General features: G+C 42.6%; 1 protein-coding gene across 1 annotated transcript in view; it reads right to left on the bottom strand.

Annotated features, from left to right (window-relative positions):
• Positions 1-15,056: 15,056 nt before the first annotated feature.
• Positions 15,057-19,270, bottom strand: part of LHFPL6 (LHFPL tetraspan subfamily member 6) — a 135,974-nt gene continuing 131,760 nt past the window's right edge. The window contains exon 4 of the mRNA XM_058800186.1: positions 15,057-15,576. Within this exon, the coding sequence (XP_058656169.1) occupies positions 15,458-15,576 (119 nt within the window). The 3' untranslated portion in view covers positions 15,057-15,457. The remainder of the gene's footprint in view (positions 15,577-19,270) is intronic.

A 19,270-nucleotide genomic window follows, 5' to 3' on the forward strand; every position in this document is an offset into this window, starting at 1 on the left:
CTTGGGAGCCAGCCACCTGGAACCAGAACTCCATGGACCTGTCTCTTACTCTCTCTTTTTTTCTCATGTTCACATAGGACAAGTAAGTCTATAATACTGAGCAATAAAGTTTTGCTCTGTTTGAAACCTGGGTAGGCCAGAGATGGAATATAGTGACACCTGAATTGCAGTAAATTCTGAGCAAAAGCATGATCCAAGAAAGAGCTGACAGTGAATGAGGGGAAGGGCAAAGAATCCCAATCCTTGTATTTGCTGGCAGCTGAAAAGGCAGCAGACGTCTTCATAAAACAGCTTTGCCCCTCCTGGGCTGACATGGTGTTGTCAGATTGAAAGGGCATGAATGCCAACTGTGCTGCCTGACATGCTTCAGCAGGGAGAAATGCTGCAGCCTGTGTTTGGCAGAGTGATTTGCTGTCAGAGAATTTTGTAGCCTTGGGGTGCAATTACCCAAAGCTCTGGCGCCTGCCGTGTTCAATCTGTGCTTTGGTACAATCGATGGGTGGGTACCCCAGGAGCACCCAGCAAGGACAGGAGGATGACAGCATGTGGCAGCCATCCCACCCCATGCAGAGCCAGCACTGGGATGTGGACATGGTGCAGGGAACATGGAGTAGGCACTGGAAGCAGTGGCCAGGTTTGGCCCAGGTGGCTGCTAAGCCTCACCAGCTGCATGCACAACTGGGACCAAGGGAATGAATAATGAATGTGTGCAACAAGGCCAGCTTGAAGGAAAAAGAGTAATTGGAGTACAGAATGGGGTCTGGCAATCTTCCAAGGGATGGGGTTTTAATCTGTGGGGTTTGTTTAATTTGAAGGCCTCTGATCCTCCGGCAAGAAACAGATAAGGGGTCTGCAAGGTTTCATATGTGTACTGTGCACATGGGGCAAGATGTCACCCCATCCATCTGTACTGGTCTTGGCAGGAATAGAGCTAATTTTCTTCCTAGTAGCTGGTATGGTGCTGAGTTTTTGGTTTTGCATGAAAACAATGCTGGTTTTATCTGGTATTTTGGTTGTTGCTGAGAAGTGCTCACCCTAAGCCAAGGACATCTCAGTGTCCCATGCTCTGCCAGTGGCCAGGTGCACGAGAGGCTGGGAGGGAGCATGGCCAGGACAGGTGACCCAGACTGGCCAAAAAGACATTCCATACCTTGGAATGCCATGCCCAATATACAGACTGGGGGAGTTGTTGGGAAAGGGCTGATTGCTGCTCAGGGCCTGCCTGACTGGACATTGGTAAGTGGGTGGTAAGTAATTTTACTGTACATTACTTGTCTTTTGGGGTTTATTCATTTCTCTTTCTCTCTCTTCTTCTCATCATCATCACCAACCTCAATGTAATTTTTTATACTTTATTTCAATTACTAAACTGGTCTAATCTCAAGCCATGAATTTTACCTTTTTCCAATTCTCGACCTCCATCCCACCAGGGTGGGGGCAGTAGAGTGAGCGACCAGCTGGTGGCACTTGGCTAAACCACACAATTCCAGCTGCTGGGCTCACAGATTTGGTTCCTGCTGCCTGCCATCCCAGTGAACAAACTTTGAAGTGAGAGCTGTGCTTGCCCTAAACTGAGGCTACAGCCTCAGATGTAGCTACAACGTGAGGTTTGTCAAAGGGCCTCTGTTTTAAGCTGATCAGATGCAGCTGATCCACTGAGGTCCTATCAGCTAACTTGGCCTTTTTCATGTGCAAGGACTCCCAGGAATACATGAAGAAAATGCTGTAAATGAGACTTTGCTTTCTTTTACTTTCTGCAAGGAGGACTCAGGATAAAGCTAATTCCACTCTGTCTCATGTTCAGGTTCTCAGTTCCATTGTGCACAATTCTAGGGCCACTTAAAATCACTCAGCAAATTACATATCAGAATATGTGTCAGATATTTTTTAATCTGAGAGCCTGGGAAATGGATGCAAAATAAAAATAATTAAAAAAAACAAAATAAGCATGTAGTTCAGTTTGCTTGCTTATGAAATCTCAGTGGAATATTTTTCTCTGTAGTCTATGGGGAGAAAAAAAACATGGGAACAACTGATGATCTTTCTTTTTTAGACTTCTTTTACTGAAAAAATACTGCACTGATGAGTGATGTTACCAAATATAAATACTGATCTCTACAGTGGCCATATTAGCAGATTGCTACATTTTGTGAGGCAACTGTGTCTGCACAGAGCTGAAAAGAGCAGAAAATAATGAAAACTTTGGAATCAGATAGAGGTGACCAGCAGGACCATGAGTCAGTATGTGGAGTCAAAGCCAGCACAATCTGGAGGAACCAAAACAAACTCTGCAATATTTTTGGAAAGGGAAGGCTGGCAAGCATAGCTTTACCTGGGCAACATGAAATGCAGCAGATGGGAAGATCCTGAGGGGAGAGAAACTCAAAGGTGGCAAATTAAGCCTCATAGTCCTTGGCAGTCCACCAGGAACTTGAGAAAACTCAGCTGAAACTGTACCACAATGGCAGCAGCTTCCCTCCTGCCCCAAACACACGTTCTGAAAGCGTGCCCTGGGCCAATGAAGCAATGTGCGAAAACACAAGGGACCAGATTCAGTGGACCAGTAGCTGCATGTTTTTCACAGATCTTGCTGGGGGCTGTGGCGCTCAGCCAGCCTGCTCCTCTTTGGCACTGGAAAGCTTCCTCCCAAAAGGAGACCTGCTCAGACTCAGACTACCCACACAAGTTGCCAGCAGATAGACAGAATGGTCCTTGCACAGCTGACTGGTTGCTTGCAGGACAAAGCTGTTGGTTTAGAGGGGGCATTTTGTCTTACAGCTTCTGGAAGTCTTAAGTGTGAGTGAATGGGTATTTCTACACTTGGTCATTCTCTCAGCTGGCTTCCTCAGTCAGGATAGGCTGAGATCTAAGCTAAAACCTAAACTTTGTTGAGAATGGGGAGGTAAGAGTTACAGAACTGGGGGAGTCATCAGGGTTCAGGGATGAGCAAAACATAAATACATGCAAAACACCACCCGAGTGCATATTGAAAACCAGGATTCTGAGAAGCAAAAATGGGTAGAACAGTATCCATCCCTGGCAGGCACCCAGTCAGCTTGCTCATCGTGGCTTTGACCAGTGAAAAGGTAGTGAAAGCAAACAGCCACCAGAGCCACCTGCTCCCCTGCATCACCTTGCTTCAGTTTCTTCCCTGTACTGTGAGCTGAGGGCAAGGAACTCAATCAAAGTTACCATGGAGAGAAAATCAAGAAGAGGGTAGAACAAACTGACTGAAGGAAGGAGAGTTATTAACATGCAAATCAATGTAGATAAGTCAGGGGGCAAGGGGAATCTGAGTTTAATTCATTTAACAGCACAGAGATGTGCAGACCAGAGCTGACAAGAATTTAAACAAAGATTATGCCCATGTGTTATGTGTGTTCATGTGCTTCACGATGGCAACAGGGGACAGTGAAAGAATACATATCCCTGTGAGCTGTAACATTTGATAAAATGACTTTTCTCAACACCTTTGAGTGGCCACTCCTGCACACACAGGCATTCTGCCAGTCCACCCAGAACTCCAGTTCACAGCATCAGAAAAATGCCCAGCAGATTTCTTAGAAGGAAGGTTTATGGTAACTACTTCCAGTTAAGAGCACTTAAGCTGCATTTATTTGCTAAATAATGTTGACTTGCTGATTTTTATGTGTAAGAGCTTTTGTTTCAAAGGCAAACCATAAAAGAATATTCCCCAGCCTCTCTTCTCAGCAACCTAAGCAATACAGCACTCTAAATCTGTCATTGGCTGAGGTGGGGCTATTTTTTCTGAAACCTGCTGTTAAAATATTGGCAGTACAAGTCTGCTTTAACATTACTGATTCCAAACAAAAGGAGACACAGACGTGAGAAGATTAAAAGACTAAAAACAGGAACATATTTTGATTTCCCAGAGAACACAAGATATGCAAGAGTTCTCTTTGCAGAGGACTGGCAGGATGAGGATTTGCCAAACCATGAGCAGCTGTCATAGCAACCACATCCAGGAAGAGAAGTGGTGTCAAGCCAGACATCACCTGGAAGGAAATTTCCCTCCTCTGAGGAACATTGTAATAGAAGGAAATCTTCAGAAGCTGTTCGTCAAGGAATGTTCATAAAACCTGGAAGATGCAGGTGAAGACCCCACCAGGAAGCAGTGATGCTTCACAGAAAAGGCAGTTTGATAGACCCTGGTTCATAGGTCTGTTTCTGCCTTTGGCTTGCACAGGCAGCTCTTGGCAATGTTACATGAGTGTTTGCTTCTTTTTCCCTGCCTCTCAAATGGGGAGAGCCACTAGGCACCTTCTCAAAGTCCACTGAGACCTGCCAATGGAAAAAGTCTGCATTTGATGACATGAGTGCCAAGAAAGATGCCTGAGCTTCATTAATGGCATTAATTCAGTTGGCTCCTCTGCCTCCCTTTTGGGGTCGTTTTGCATGGTGCCATGGTGTGGCAATGCTAAGAGCTGCTCAGTGAGGTAGGTTGCCTTGCTGCACGTCCTCTGTGCCCTGTGTGAAGGCATAGGGCTTTTCTAGCCCAGACAGAGCTGCTTTTAGCATGGACTGCCTGGGATAGGTGAGACAGAAGGAAAGCCGTTGTGAACCAGACCCAGCAGAGTCCCATGCCCTGTAAAGGTGCAGGGCAGGAGCTGGGTGGCTCTGGTGACGCAGTGAAAAGGGTGAGAAGTGAAAAGGGTGACATCATGCTCTCCAGGTGGGAGACAGGTGGGCACACCTGGCTACCCTGGGACCAAAACCATCCCCAGATCAGCCTGCCTCTCCAGCTCCAGTTGTGCAAGATCTCCCCTTTGTGCACATTTCCCTGACTATGCTAGTAAGGTGTGTGTAGATCCTGATACCCTGGGGCTTCTGTCAGTCTGTGCTCACTTTCAGTTTTTCACGCTCTGGTCCTCTAGGAATGCCACGGCTAGTTTATCTCAGTTCTCAGAGTGCACATGCCCAAGGCCATGAGCCACTGCTCAGAGGACTGTCAGTATTGTTCATTTAGTGGTTTTAATTTAGCATAGCTGAGTGTATAAGATATATTGATATGATAAATTTGTTGCTTCCCTCTAAGTTCAGCCCTTTTGTGCTGAACTGTAGGATGCTAAGAATAAGTGGGTACTTTGTCAGCAGCAGTAACACTTCAGAAGACAGTCCAATTTTCTTCTTGCCTCCCTCAGGTTGCTCCTCCATTGCTAAAGCTCCCCTGCATGTCCCTTCATCGCTCAGCTATTTTTAGATGCCCTTCTCCACAGGCAGTTGATCCACAAATCAAAAAAAAGCTACGGAATCTCCCAGTGTTACGGAGATTTTTGGAGGTTTAGTCCTGAACTGAGATCAGATGACACTCAAGAATTCCTTGATTTTCTTTGTTAGACGTGGCTCAGAAGAAAGAGCCCATGCTGTGCCTATAATCCAAAGCCTCCTTAAGAAAACTCAAGTTCTGTCAGTTCCCAGAAAGGACACATCCACAGGTAGTAGGAATAATAATGCAATGGGGCCTATCATTCAAAAGCCAGTTCTCATATCCTGTGCAAAAGGCATAGGTTCCTACCAGATTTTAGATTTTATATTGGTAAAGTTAACAGCTACATCCTCGAAGCATTGCAGGAGCATGTTTAACATGTTTTGTGGCCCCTTTCTGTTTAACTTGTACTAATTTTTAACACAGGAGTGTACTAAGAAGCCAAAAGATAAAAGGGAACTGACATAGCTGACAATGTGGGAAAGTTGCTACCATATCCTTCAGCTACTTGAGGCGACATTGTTTCCCTACAAAACAAATGGCTTATCACAGATTCCATTATTCAAGAGACAGTAAACAGTTGCCACAATGCATGCCTCTTAGGCATTAAAAAGGTCTTCAGGACATTTGTCAGCCTTACTTGATTTTTGGAGGAGGGGCAGGAATTTTTAATACAATCTAGCCTAAGCAACATAGGAGTGTTTCTTTTTCCTAGACGTAAGCAGGCAGGAAAAAAAAAATACTGCTAATATGGCAAATGTTTCCACCTTATGGGCAGGATGATGTCTTTTAATGGTGTCCTGAAGGTGAGCTGGCAGTCAGGGCAGTTAGGGTGGCAGAGTCCAAGGCTATCACCTTTCCAGTTCAGCTGTTGTCAGAAATGCTATCCAAAGTGTGCAGAAGAGTTATCAATCACTTTTTTATATGTTCATCTTATATGTTCAGTCACCGGGTGTCAGGCACCCTGGCCTCTCTTTGGGCCCATGATGCAAAGGAGAAAAAGAAGATCTCCAGTTTACCACTGCTCCTGAGATCTCTCCCCATCCACAGTGTGGTAGCTGGTTAAAGTATCAGCATGAGGGAGCAATACCTGTGCTCCTTAAAACACTGGACAGCTTAAAACCACCTGCCCCAGAAGCTGGATTGTGAATTGCTGAATAGCTCAAGCAATGTATTTAGGGTCTGTCAGCACCTTCTCTCTGCACTGCCATGAAAGGAAATAAATGTTCAGATTGACTGAAATGGCTCCAAGCAGCTCAGAACATTTTGTAATTGTGCTGAGGCAGCTCTGAACGGTCCGGCTGTCTGAGAGGCAATGAAAAAGGAACAGAAGGCTTTGCTTCTAAGTACATTTACTTCTTGACTGTTGAAATAATCTGTCTGAACAAGGTTCAGGCAGCAATGTTTCCTAATTATGTAGGCCAGTGAAGTACCCAGCACTGAGGGCTGCATTCACATGAGTTTTACTCTGAATCCCAAAGGAAGCTGCATATGAAACAGGTTGCTGGATCTTTTGTAAAAAGCATTTGCCTTTTTAAAAAATTAAAAGGGTCCTGAAATGTCCAGGTATGGAGCAACAGAATATGTCTGAATACAGTGGCTTCCACCAGGAAGGTCAATGTCTTGTAGGAGTAAAAAATGGAGAAGAAGGAAAAATGGAGAGGTGCAAGGCTTAATAAGCATTTAATTAGACATCAATCTTCCTAATATTGGATAAGCTGGAAACAAAACCACATCTATTACCTGGAGCAGACGTTACTGAAAATCCAACTATCAACGCTGCTGATGTATGTTTGGAATTTCTATACCGTTATTTTCATTCAAGTGCCTAAATTTTCATATCAAAATTGCTTAAAAAACAAGTTTTCAGCTTATATTACTTGCTGACAGCTATAATTTTTCAACAGCTTTTATCTAGTCATCTGTTAGGTCTCTGATTGCTGGTTTCATAACTGCAAGTTAAGCATAGCTACACTGCAAGTCACAGGTCACACAAAATCAGCTCCTGGAAAGGTATGCTTTGGTAATCTCACTCCATTAGCTAAAATATCTTTCAGATCCTCCTTGAGAGTCAGGCTGCCCCAGAAATCTGCCCTATAATTCACATTCCTTGATATTGACAGTATGAGCAGGCGTAACGAAAGACTGAGGAGCCATGGAACTGCTCACCAGTACATCACAAACACAGAGTAACTCTTCAGGGAGAGGTGAATACCACTGCTACACATAGACAGCAAATGCAGATTGATTAATATTTCATTGCAGAGCTAAACATTTAATGTTATTCCTCTTTGAAATGTCACTGCACATCTGGGCATGGCTGCCTTTACTTTCTACGTGCTATTTCTGAAAAGTTAACTTCTTCCATCTTACCACAGATGGACCTGTTGCCCACAGTGTGACTTCTCCTAGTATTGTTGCCCCAGAACTTGAAAAAAATAGAATAGACATTAGTAATAACAACTATTAGGTCACTGTTGTTCAATGGTCTTCAAGAGAGTGGGGTGTAAGAAATGCTCTGGAAATTAAACATAATAATCTATTAAACTAATGGATTATCCCACAACAAGGTACTCTGATCAGTTAGTGAGAAACAGCTTGAAACCCTCCCAAGGTGACAGCCATGCCATGCAGCAGCAAGCTGTAGCAGAGGCCTGGGGAGTGTGATGTGGAGAGCAGCAGCAGATACCCTGCTCACAAAGCATGCCTTTGAGAGGAGGCATTTCCTACATGGCTGTCAGGCACCAGGACCTGCTGAAGCCAACAGGAGGGAGCAGGGGGAAGCAGCTTCTGCAAGCTCGGATCTTAGCCAGAGAGACAGGTAGGTGTAGCAAGGCACTCTAATGTCTTTTTAATTTCTGTCTGCACCATAATTAGGTATTAATCCCAGAAGTGTAGAAAACAAATGATATGTTGACAGCTACTTGAAAACAAATATCTCACACTGCAATTCTTAATATAGCCACAGAGCTCCAGGCAAGAAGCACTTCATAATTTCAAATGTACTATCCTAATTCTAGGTTGGGTTTTAATTGAGATTTCTTTTCCCTACCAAAAGATACTACCACTGAGTGAAAGAAATTCCTTTACTCTTGCTGTAAGGTGGAGTTACTTTAGTTCAGGGTAGGACTTGGGCCCTACTGATAAATTGGGAAATATTTTTCCTAGGTGGTGATCAAATAGAAATTTCACTGACACTGTTGTTACTGTAATATGGAAGAGAATAACCCAAATACTTTAAATGGAGAGTTACTGAACTGTAGTAAGTCACAGTAAGGAACATCTACTACCACCCTGTAGTGGGGTAATCAGTAAGCCCCCCAGTACAAGGCCATGTTTCTACTTTTTATTTGTTGTCAATTCCATTTGGCAGTAGAAAGAGTCCCTTTGGACCCACCCAGTCTAGTAATATCAGCAAAGAACTGCAGCCTGACATCAACAGCAGATTTTACGTTATATGTTTTGAAAAGTTCTTTATATTTATTAATCCATTTTGCTTTTTCTTGTTCTGAAACAGGCAAGATAAGGATGCACAGCTGGCTTCCTTTGCAAAAAAATAGATGCTTTATTGTCCAAATACAGCAGTTTCTTTATCTGAAAAATAAGTACAAAACATTATTTTATTAAGAGCTTCTGATATTTGAAAACATAACTCCTAAATAAACACTAATTGCCAATATTACATGTCACATAGGTTTTTCTTTTGTAGAATCTTGTTTTAGTTAATTCTCAGATCACAAGAAACATTTAGATAATACAAAACCAAGGAGATATGGGGATTTTTTGTTTATAAAATGTGTGTCTGTATGTTTTCCATAGGGAAAAAGATGGACACTTTACCAAAGCATAAAATAAAGCCAGATAAAGAGTAGCTACTGCATTTTTCCCATTGAATCATGCCTGAGTTAAGTCAGTGGAGTATTTGCCATAGGCTCCTATAATTTTTGGGCCAGGGTCATGAAGTTTGGCCCATGTCTATTGGAATGAACGAAATCCTTAACAGGGAAGAAAGTATTCACATGAAGAGCTTGCTTTCCCTTAAGCAGAGAAAGTTAAAGCTTTATCCCATGCTGTCATAAGCCCAAGGTTTTGAAAAGTGGTCACATCTGGCAGAGGTTTAAGGAACAAGATAAAATTCTTGGGCTTAGCAGCAGAGTAATTTGTAGAAAATCACCCACACCTGTGTAGAAATTGGCTGCTCATTACTTGATGAAATACTCAGTTCTTTGGTGATGAGCTAGAGCAGAAGTGTTCACACCATGACTGTCTACAAGCCAAACAAATATACTTTATTTCTTTCTTAAATGTACTTAAATACTGATTTCACTGGCTGATATGAGGATAACCAAAGCTACCTCTAGCTCCTGGAGAATGAAAAGAGGATGAAGAAATTCATGCATGCAGAGCAGGGCTCCATGCAGTTGGCAAATGCACATGGAGCACACAAACCACCTTGGCTTCAGTCCTGAAGTTGGTGCTAGTGCAGAGGTCTCACACAAGGGCTGCTGCAGGAGCTGTGCACAGGTGGGACAAGCTAGATGGGAGCACTCTTTGTCCTTAATGTGCTCTCTTGGGAACCCAGGCACTGGCTTCCATGTGTGTCCTGTGAGAAAAATGTCTGTAAAGTTGCCTGAATGGCCACAGACTCACAGACTCACTCCTTGGGCTGCCAAGTCTCACTGCAGACAGGAGCATTCCATGGTGACAGCAAACTTTCCTCCCACCCCCAAGGCAAGAGCAGCTTTCTGACTGCTAACACAGACCCACCCTTGGCTTAGGCTTCGGGTGAGATGGGGCTTTTCTGTGCCCTAGCTTTGCCTCCAAGCCAAACTGATTTATTGGCCCTGGGGAGACAATCAGCCTTGGTGCACATTTACAGATGATTGTGCATCTGGTGACGGTCAGTACGGGCCACAGCACCTGCTGAGGAGCTATTTGAGGGTCATGAGATGTCTCTGTGTGATGGAAGATGCTCAGAGCAGAGTTACTTATAGTTCATTTGCTCTTAGACAGCCAGGAAATCAGGCAGCAATGCTCTGGGCCCTGGTGATGTAGATATATATGATGAAGCTGTGCCATATGTTCCTTTCAGAATTCCGATCATTTTCCATTTACCTAATTTAATATGCTTGGCATAACATAGAATATGTACCCAACATACTGACATTCACAGCAGATACTTCTAGCAGACTAAAAGGTCTTAAAATTGTCCACAGAAGGAGTCAGAGCCTGTCTTTATTCAGCTAAAATATCCATTTAAATTTCAATGAACATTCTGTTTCTTGGTGAGGAACATGAAAAAGGCCATCTATTTATATGTTAGCCTAATAATCATCCTTCTGTCACTAAGACAAGTGAGTTTGAAACTGTTTCAAAATTTTCTTTTTTTTCTCTGATCCATCATTATTTCAAGAATAATAATAAAAACACTTAATACTCAAAAGCAGATAGTTAAAATCCTGTCTTCTTAAGGGATTACACTTAAATGTCACTTCTAAAAAAAGACATATCTAATTTCACCATTGTCTCTCTGAAAGGTTAAGTATGTAGAGAAAAATTAATGCTTATGTTGATGTACAGATTATCTGTCTTGTCAGTCAGTTTGATATATTTCACAGACTATTTCAGTGAATGACAGATAAATTGCAGTTACAACTGATTCCTGGATTTTCCCTCAAGAAAAAGGAAATAGAGGGGTTAAATTGCCTCAGGAGTTATAATTTCAAAACATTTTTAAGGGCTGGGGATTTTTGTCATAGACATATATTTGTGTTTTGGGGAGAGAGCTAACTCTATGGCATATAGTAAAAATTTGTTTGTTAATATTGTTGTCTTGAAAAGCAATTACTTTTTTGATAGGAATAGCTTAATGCTCTCTAAAACTCCAGACAGGCCTTCACATGCCTCATATTTATGCAGACATGACTGACTTAATGCTTGAACGACACAATTTGCATTTTTCCTCTCAGGAAATGCTGTGTTAGTGCTCAGGACTGGAGTCTGGAGTCTGGCAGTGCACATTAAGATGCATAGGGAAAGTCCCCAGCTCTCTGGGATTTGGGTGGGGGAATGTGCTCCCACAGTCATTCCCAAAGACTTAACTAATGAACATAAAGTTGCATCAAGTTCTTCCACCTTCTCTTGCCGCACTACAGCTTATGTATGAAGTGCCTTTCCAGACAGATTATATTTATTCCAAACAAGCCCCTCTGACTCACTGTGGTGTATTGACTGGATTTGTGACCGAGGGAAGAGCAGTGGATGTTTGCAGGGATTCTAACAAGGCTTTTGACACAGGCTTACAGGTTTTTTGCACCAAATTTGGGCTAATATGATGGGAAAGGTAAAGCCTGATTAGATGATGAGGCTCAGAGGGTCATGTTCCCTGTTTGGACCTGGATGCCTGCAGTGAGTGGGGTATCTACATTTCTATTCTGGAACTTCTCCTGTCCAATGGCTTTACCAGTGAAAGAGTGTGTTCTCACCAAGTTTTCAGATGACACCAAGCTGGGGGGATCTGGCAATATACTGAGATGTAGGGCTGCCAGCCATAGGGCTGAGACACTCTGCAGGAATGGCACAACAGGAATCTTATGAAATTCAACCAGGAGAAATGCCAAGTCTTGCACAGGTGAAGGAACAGGGCCCTGCAGTGATGTAGGCCAGGACTTACTGAGCCTGGTGAAAGGATGGCTGTGGGGGCACACAGTAACACAAGAGGAGCCACCCAGCACCCACAGGGGGGTGGCAGGAGATGGAGGTGAGCTCTTCTCAATTATTCTCAGTGGGAGGATGGGGGACAGTCTTCATTAATTGAAAAAAGTGATCAATTATAAGGAAAAGTCATTCGCTCTTGGGACAGTCAGGCTGTGGCACAGGCTGCTCAGAGATGATCTCCATCCTATGAGGTTTTCAAAATTGGGTGAGATAAACTCCTAGGCAACATATGACTGACCCTGCCTTGGGTAGGAGGTTAGACCACAGATGTTCTGTGGTTGTTTCCTACCTTGAATTATCCTGTTGTCCTAAAACAGCTTCTGATAATGAACAGTAGTCTGCAATTACAGGACTTTTTTTCTACATATATATAGCTCCTGTGTTAGTAGGGAGTGGCAGAGGAAACTTGCAGCTCCCAGAGTATTTTTTGGAAGTGGACTAACAGCTCTGAGTGGTCTGGGACACAGGAAGTGTATAATCACCCAAAGAATGAGATTTTGAAATAAATTTTGAAATGTGCTTGTTGGGGGAAAACTGCTTAAACAGTTCTAAAATACAGCTTGATAAATTTACGAACAGGATTATGGAATACAATTGCCAGCAATGGCAGGGGGAAAATTCAGTGTCCTAGGACTGTGTGCAAGCTTATCTCTTTTGTTTAGACAAATGCAAGGCCAAGCTCTTCATCTTCAAGAACAAATAAATGGAAAATTAAACATGGTAAATACTGTAAATATTTCATTGACACTCCAGACTGAGAAATCGAAAACAATCTTTTGCCAGTTCAGTTATTAGAGTTTGTAGCTGTGAGGCTTAATAACCATGATAAAAAATGGTATTTATATTCTAGTGCAAAATGGATATCAGAACCAAAATGCACAAATATGGACAAACCTAATTAGGCTGTGATTGGTTTATTCATATACAGCAGCTGAAGGCTATATGATAAACAGCTTCAAAGCAGGTGCAGCATATGTCATTGGCTTGATTATTAAAAATTGACATTTTATTCAAGCCCAAATTTCAAAAAGGAGACTGCATACAAATTCAGTCATGCTATAATGGTATTGCATTGCAACAAAATCCTAATTTTCTTCATGAAGTAACTGCATAGTTCCAGTTTGTCATGATAAATCAAGCCTGAACCCAAGCATAGGAAGAATCTAAAAAAAGTCAAAGTGCTCTTCACAATGCACAGTCCAGGATATAACCTTGCAAGAGTCAAATGTGGAATAGTAACACACATATTTATAGCCAGGTCACAGAAACTTTTTATAGCCAAGCACATTTTCAGTGGAAGGAAAGGCATGTTTCCACAGTAACACAGTGTACAAAGGCAGAATTTTTTGATTGAGATACACCTGCCAAAGATCTGACTGCAGTCAGGGGAGCCACAGTCAAAATTGTGTTTATATCTCCTTCAATTTTAATAAAGCATCGATCCACAACTCTAACAAGTACATTTGATACCTACTGTGAAGATATATGGGGTGCTGCTGACCTCCTGCAGGAGGGTTGGGTATGGTCCTGAGGGCTCATAAGAAGGGATGAGCCTTAAAACCTGGAATCTGGAGGGAAGAGCTCCTGCTTCTGCTGGTGCTGTGGGAAGAGCATGCAGGGAGCCAAACCCCCAGAGCATGGCTGGTGTGCTCCTCAGCAGAAGCGCAATCAGATGAGATGGGGCTATTATGGGCTAATCTGGGAGTGTTAAGGTACAATTTTGTTTTCACTGCGCAGCACCATAAAGCAAATAAATAGTGCTTAGCTTATAATAAAACTCAATAAAATTCCATTGAGTGATATCAGGATTGATCACTGTAAGCTGACATTGCTATTTCCACATTCCTCTGAAAATCTGCCCAGTGCAATGTACAAAGCACTGACATGATGCCAGATTTGTTCAGCTGTAAGTGTTATTAACCACCAGAACTGCAGCTGAAACCTAGATGGTAACCTAAATATACTCAACAGAAATATAATACTGGGGAAACGGGATCAGAAAAACAAATTTGAAAAGGAATAACATTATTTTAGTTATGATTAAATAAATTGGTTATGAACTTATAAATTAAGTTCACATTGCTTTAAATAAAGAAAATAAAAGATGTTTTTTAGGTACAGTGCCAATGTCCTGTGCAGAGAATGCTGCCTGGTAGGTATTTGATCAGAGCTACTGGTATTAAGGAAGAAAAGGCTTATTTCAGTTGGCTGAATTGGGATATACAGTTTTGTGTGAAATTCTGAGTCTGCAGCAGCCAAGACACAATGGGGAAAGTCTTGCTGAAATCCTTCAGAACACCTGACAGGAGCAGAAAAAAATGTGGAATATGCCAGAATGTCTCCAGTGGCAGTAGAATTCTATCCTCAGGCAGTGTAACTGAACGCGAAATGTGTCTGTGTTTTATGGGGTAAAAGGATACAGCATGGTTATAAAAGTCCTGAGTATTTCTGAGTTTTCCAGTGGAGAGTTGGGATAGGAACTGTTTCATCTACTGGCACAACCATACATTGCAAGTATTGATCAAGGAAAAATTTATTTACAGAGATTTTTTTCAAATACAAACATAAAATAGCACATATTATATATACATTTTACAAAAATGAATATTGAAATAATAAACATGGTACAGCACAATACAACATCAATGAGCTAAACATAACAGCAACAGAAATCTATGTCTGGAAGAAGTTTGCTGTTAGTTGTACATAACCAACAGAGCTCTAAAGTACCACGAGTGGAATTTCCAATGGACATGAAAATGTCCATTTACTGCATTTCATAAAAAGTACTATAGTAAGGGTACATATGCCAAGTAATTATGTTGCATTTGGTAATAATGCTGAAAACACAGAGTCTTAATAAAAGTTATATAGGGCTGAATAAGCAGTGGATAAATGTTTGGGGAAGAAAAATGTGTAGAGATTATACAAAATACCGATAAAGTGGCTTATTGGTCCTTTTATTAAGTTTAATGTATAGATTAAAAACTGTTGCAACACCAAGTCTTAAACCACCAGCGAGAAGTAAAAAAAAAAAAAAAAAAAAAAAAAAAAAAAAAAAAAAAAAAAAAGAGAGAAAACAAAAGGAAAAGAAAGAAGAATCACACCAAAAAAGAGTTTCCCCCTCTACCTATTTTGTGCCATGGTCAACATCTGTGTGTGCGTGCGTGTGTGCTTTGGGAGCGCTGCGCTGAGGGGCTGCCAGGCGCAACCCCAGCACACGGGCGCTGCCACCCCTCACCAGCCTGTCCAGTAATTGGTGCATGCAGAATTTCACCGTTTGCCAAAGCAGATTTTTCCTTGCTTATATTTTTGTGGAGCAGACCCTGAGCAGGCTCGGGTGAGAGAGCCGGTCCCTGCCCTGCCCAGCCCAGTCGGGTGGCTTTGCACCTCCCCACCAACCTGGGGCCGCCCGCGTCCTGCTCCCAAGAGAAAGCACTTGAAAATTCCTTGTCCGTCGCTGTTGTCCAGCAGACCTGGGCGAGCCCGGCAGGGCCCCTGCCCGGGGCCGGTTCAGTAGGGGTATTGCTTCTGCTTCTTGCCCGAGAAGCAGGCGAGCCAGGTGCACACCAGCATGGCGGCCGCCGCGCCCCCACCCGTGCAGTAGTAGGCCCAGCCGATGTGGCAGGTCCCTGCAAGGCAAACACAGGGACAAGGGTCAGCGTTAGATGGGGGGAAAGCGCTGCCACCACCACCCTCCCCTTCTGCCCGCCCAGAAAAACACTTTTCTGAGACTTCAGCCCACTTGTGTGCCCATCTCCAACAGGGAACGCAGGGCGTAATTCAGGCTTTGCCACTGCAGTGCGGGAATTGGAAGCCGGATGCAGCTGAGAACTGCTGGGAGATCCTAACCCAGGGCATGGGGGACCTGGTCACATCGCCTCACACAGGCATCAACCCTGACCATCCCCAAAGGAGAGCAGCATCAGGGGAACACCTGTATGGGGGCTGCTGTGGGAATGGAAGCACAAAGCCCAGAAATAAAAAAATAGACAAATTTCCCTACCCCCACCTGAGGTCACAACCCATTACTGAAAAATTCACTGATCTTCTGTCTAATGAGGGTCACAATATGGCTTTCAATCCATTTAACGGCCTGAGCATCTTTATACAGTCAAACTCATCAACAGTAAATGGTGCTGGGGAATCCCATAGTGGACCATAAAGTGATTACTTCTCTTTGAGGCACTGTGCCTGCAGTAGGGGAGGAGATCAGGAAAACAGCAGCTGCAGCACGGAGGAAGCCTCTTTAGAGATCTCCAAAAGCAAGGAGATGGCTGTTGCTACTCCTCAGGATTTAAATCCATCTCAAAATCCATTTTCACTTGGGCTGCATCATCTTTGTCTTTTTTGAGTGCTTGGGACTTGTTAGCACTGTGGTTCTTTCTGTGTTGTTGACACCTTGGGTGACATCACCCTGCTTTGAGCAGTGAGTGCTCTCAGTAAGACACAAGCAGCAATGCAACACTTCTTTCCCAGCCTTCCCAAAAGCAGCAGAAACCATCCTTCCCTTCAGAGAACAGAAGGTATTAACAGAGTTTCTATCTAGAAATAGGTGTCATGCTGGTATTCTATCCCAATGGCATCCCTGAGGGCCAGGCTTGAGGTTCAGGCAATTATCAACTCAGCTAATCCTGCCTCAGGCACAAGAAACACAAAATGTCTGCTCATCTTAATATGTCCAAGGCATTCGCATGCCTCAAGGCAGACAGCACCACCACTGTCTGCAGGATATTGTCTGGCAGGCTTTGTAAGGAGATATTAGTGGGAGGCAACACTTATGCTCCTGGTCACTTTGAAGATCTCAGGCTGACACCTCAGCAGGAAGCATAATACTTGTTTCATTTTTTATTCTTCATAACCCTCACAAATTTTTATTTTTAAAATGTCCAGTGAAACAAAGATCCTGATGTGACCAAGAGGACTTGAGGACTTGTGGCCTTGGCTTGAGCTCACTAGCCTCTCTCCTTAATGTGCTGGAGCAGACAGAGAAATTTATTTGTTTTGTCATCTAGTTGTGCTCTGTAGACAGCACCATTCTTGCCTTCCCTACAGAAGACTGCACAGAGATCTGACTTCCTGAAGAGAAGGCCACCAGACACCCTGGAGAGCTGTCAAGTGCCTGTCCCTGACGCTGACACTTGCCCAGTCACTCAGCAGTCTGTGGAGAGACCTGTCTCTGGGCCACCTATTGCTTTGGCTGTGTACACACCCTGTCCTGAGCTTCTGCTGGGAATTTCAAAAACAGAATTAAGCCTACACCAGAAATTTAAACTCACTGGATCACTTTGAAAATTATTATGTTTATACCAGAGTAGGGTATGCTACAGCATTTCTTGTGATGAGATGGACTTCATCTGATAGGTCTTTTTAAACTGTGAAATATTCCAAAAACTAGAGAATTGTAGTTGCAGCTTGAGAAAGTAAATTTTTCTCCTCATGATGTTTCCAGGTAGAGAAAATGTCAAAATACTAGTTCAAAAAGAGCTTGAAGATTCATCTGGTGGCACTGCCTGAAGCTGTAACCTAAGCAGGACAGAATGAAGTAAGTTTGACCTTTTTATACGGTGTGATTTCAACTTTTGTGCCTCAGCAGTGGGAGAGAGCATGTGTGTACATATTAAGAAGAAAGAACTGTTGAATCAGTGCCAGAGATGTGTTCAACAGATACAACACACACATTCACTCTTGGCTGAAGAGAATAACATTTATTTCTCCAGCCCATGATCCATTCCCCAGGGAAAGGACCCAAAGGACCACTGCCCTACTTAATGCTCTGAGGCACGGCAGGCAGGCAGCCTCTTGATCTAACAAATGCAATGCAGTTCACAAGTGTGAGTTGGGTCAAGATGAGCAAATGAAAGAACGGGAGAGAGCAGGAGAATGGATGAAAGAGCTGGGAGCTTGACCTTAGAGCAATAATAACACAGCAATAAACCTGGCCATTATTTCCAGCCCATGTCAAGAGCAATGGGAAGCCTTGGAAAGAATAGCTTGATCTGTACTCAGATGATGCTGAGCAGAACAGAATTTCAAACTGCTGTGCTGAAAAGGAGCCTGCAGCAGGGCAGGTGTCTGAGGGTATAGGACTTAGCCATACTTTTCATTGCAAGTATAGTTAAGGATAGATAAAGGACCAGAGATAATCCATCTCAAAGGTACCCATTGCAATGAATGCATACATTGCATAGCCATGTGTCAAAATGAAAGAATGACAGGCATTTTATCACTATATTACACAAGGAGGAAAACATTGTAGAGTTATTGTTTCTGCTTTGGTGTTCTCATTTTACCACATGTATGGCCTATTTTAGTCTACTGCATCCTAAAGAAAGATTGTTGGTTATCCATAATTGGGTTGCAGTTTTTGTAAAATTACTTCTGCTTCACATAGATATAAAACACTCATTTTAAAAGTAACAGAAAGCTTTATAAAAAGCAGAGTTGAGAAGCTATTACTGCACTGACACCAGCAGGACTAGTTGTGTTTCAGTGGTAAGCAAATGTTGAAGAGATTTGCAGAACTGGGGCTTAAATTCAACCATCAAATGGAGCAGTTTGCATTCATGAAGCCTGTCATATAAAAGATTAGAAATCCAGTACTGCAATTTCCCTTTTTTTTTAATGTCAAAGTTCTAAAATGAGAAGCAACACTACCTAAATACTTGATAGATTTAAAACAGTTGTTGAAAGCATGTCAATTTTCACACACACAGAAAGGCACAAAAGCTCTGTTGTTTCCCTGAAAGATGTATTGGAATACACATATAGATATATAGATATATAGATATATAGATATATAGATATATAGATATATTGATATATTGATATATTGATATAGATATAGATATAGATATATAGATATAGATACACATAGGTAGAGGAGTCTACATCCATTGAGGGTGTGGAGGTGCGAGCATCAATACGCACATGTTCTTGCTCCTAAGATTGTGCCAAAGTAAATTCCCAGCAGCTGAAGTGCTTTTCTAGTTGATAGAGATGACAAGCATCACAGCAGCTTGCTTTTCTGCAGAGAACTGGTGTTGCTTTAAACAAATCAGTCTACACCTGACAGGTCACTATTGAGGGAGAAGCTGTGGCTTCAGCACTTCAGCACTTTGTTAATTCTAGATTTTTTAATTTTTTTTTTTAAGAGAGCATAAATAATTTGAGCTCTTAGTTGTTCAGTGAAGCAGGACTGTCCAAGTTGGCTCAGACAAGTTTGTAGCCAGCCATTAAGAACTTTGTTTTCACCTTTGTTTTACTGGGATTGGCAGCAAGAAAGTGTCAGGATGAGCACTGAAATAACAGAATAATGGAGCTTGC

This window comes from Ammospiza caudacuta, chromosome 2 (genome assembly GCF_027887145.1).
Source record: "Ammospiza caudacuta isolate bAmmCau1 chromosome 2, bAmmCau1.pri, whole genome shotgun sequence".
Classification (NCBI taxonomy): Eukaryota; Metazoa; Chordata; class Aves; order Passeriformes; family Passerellidae; genus Ammospiza; species Ammospiza caudacuta.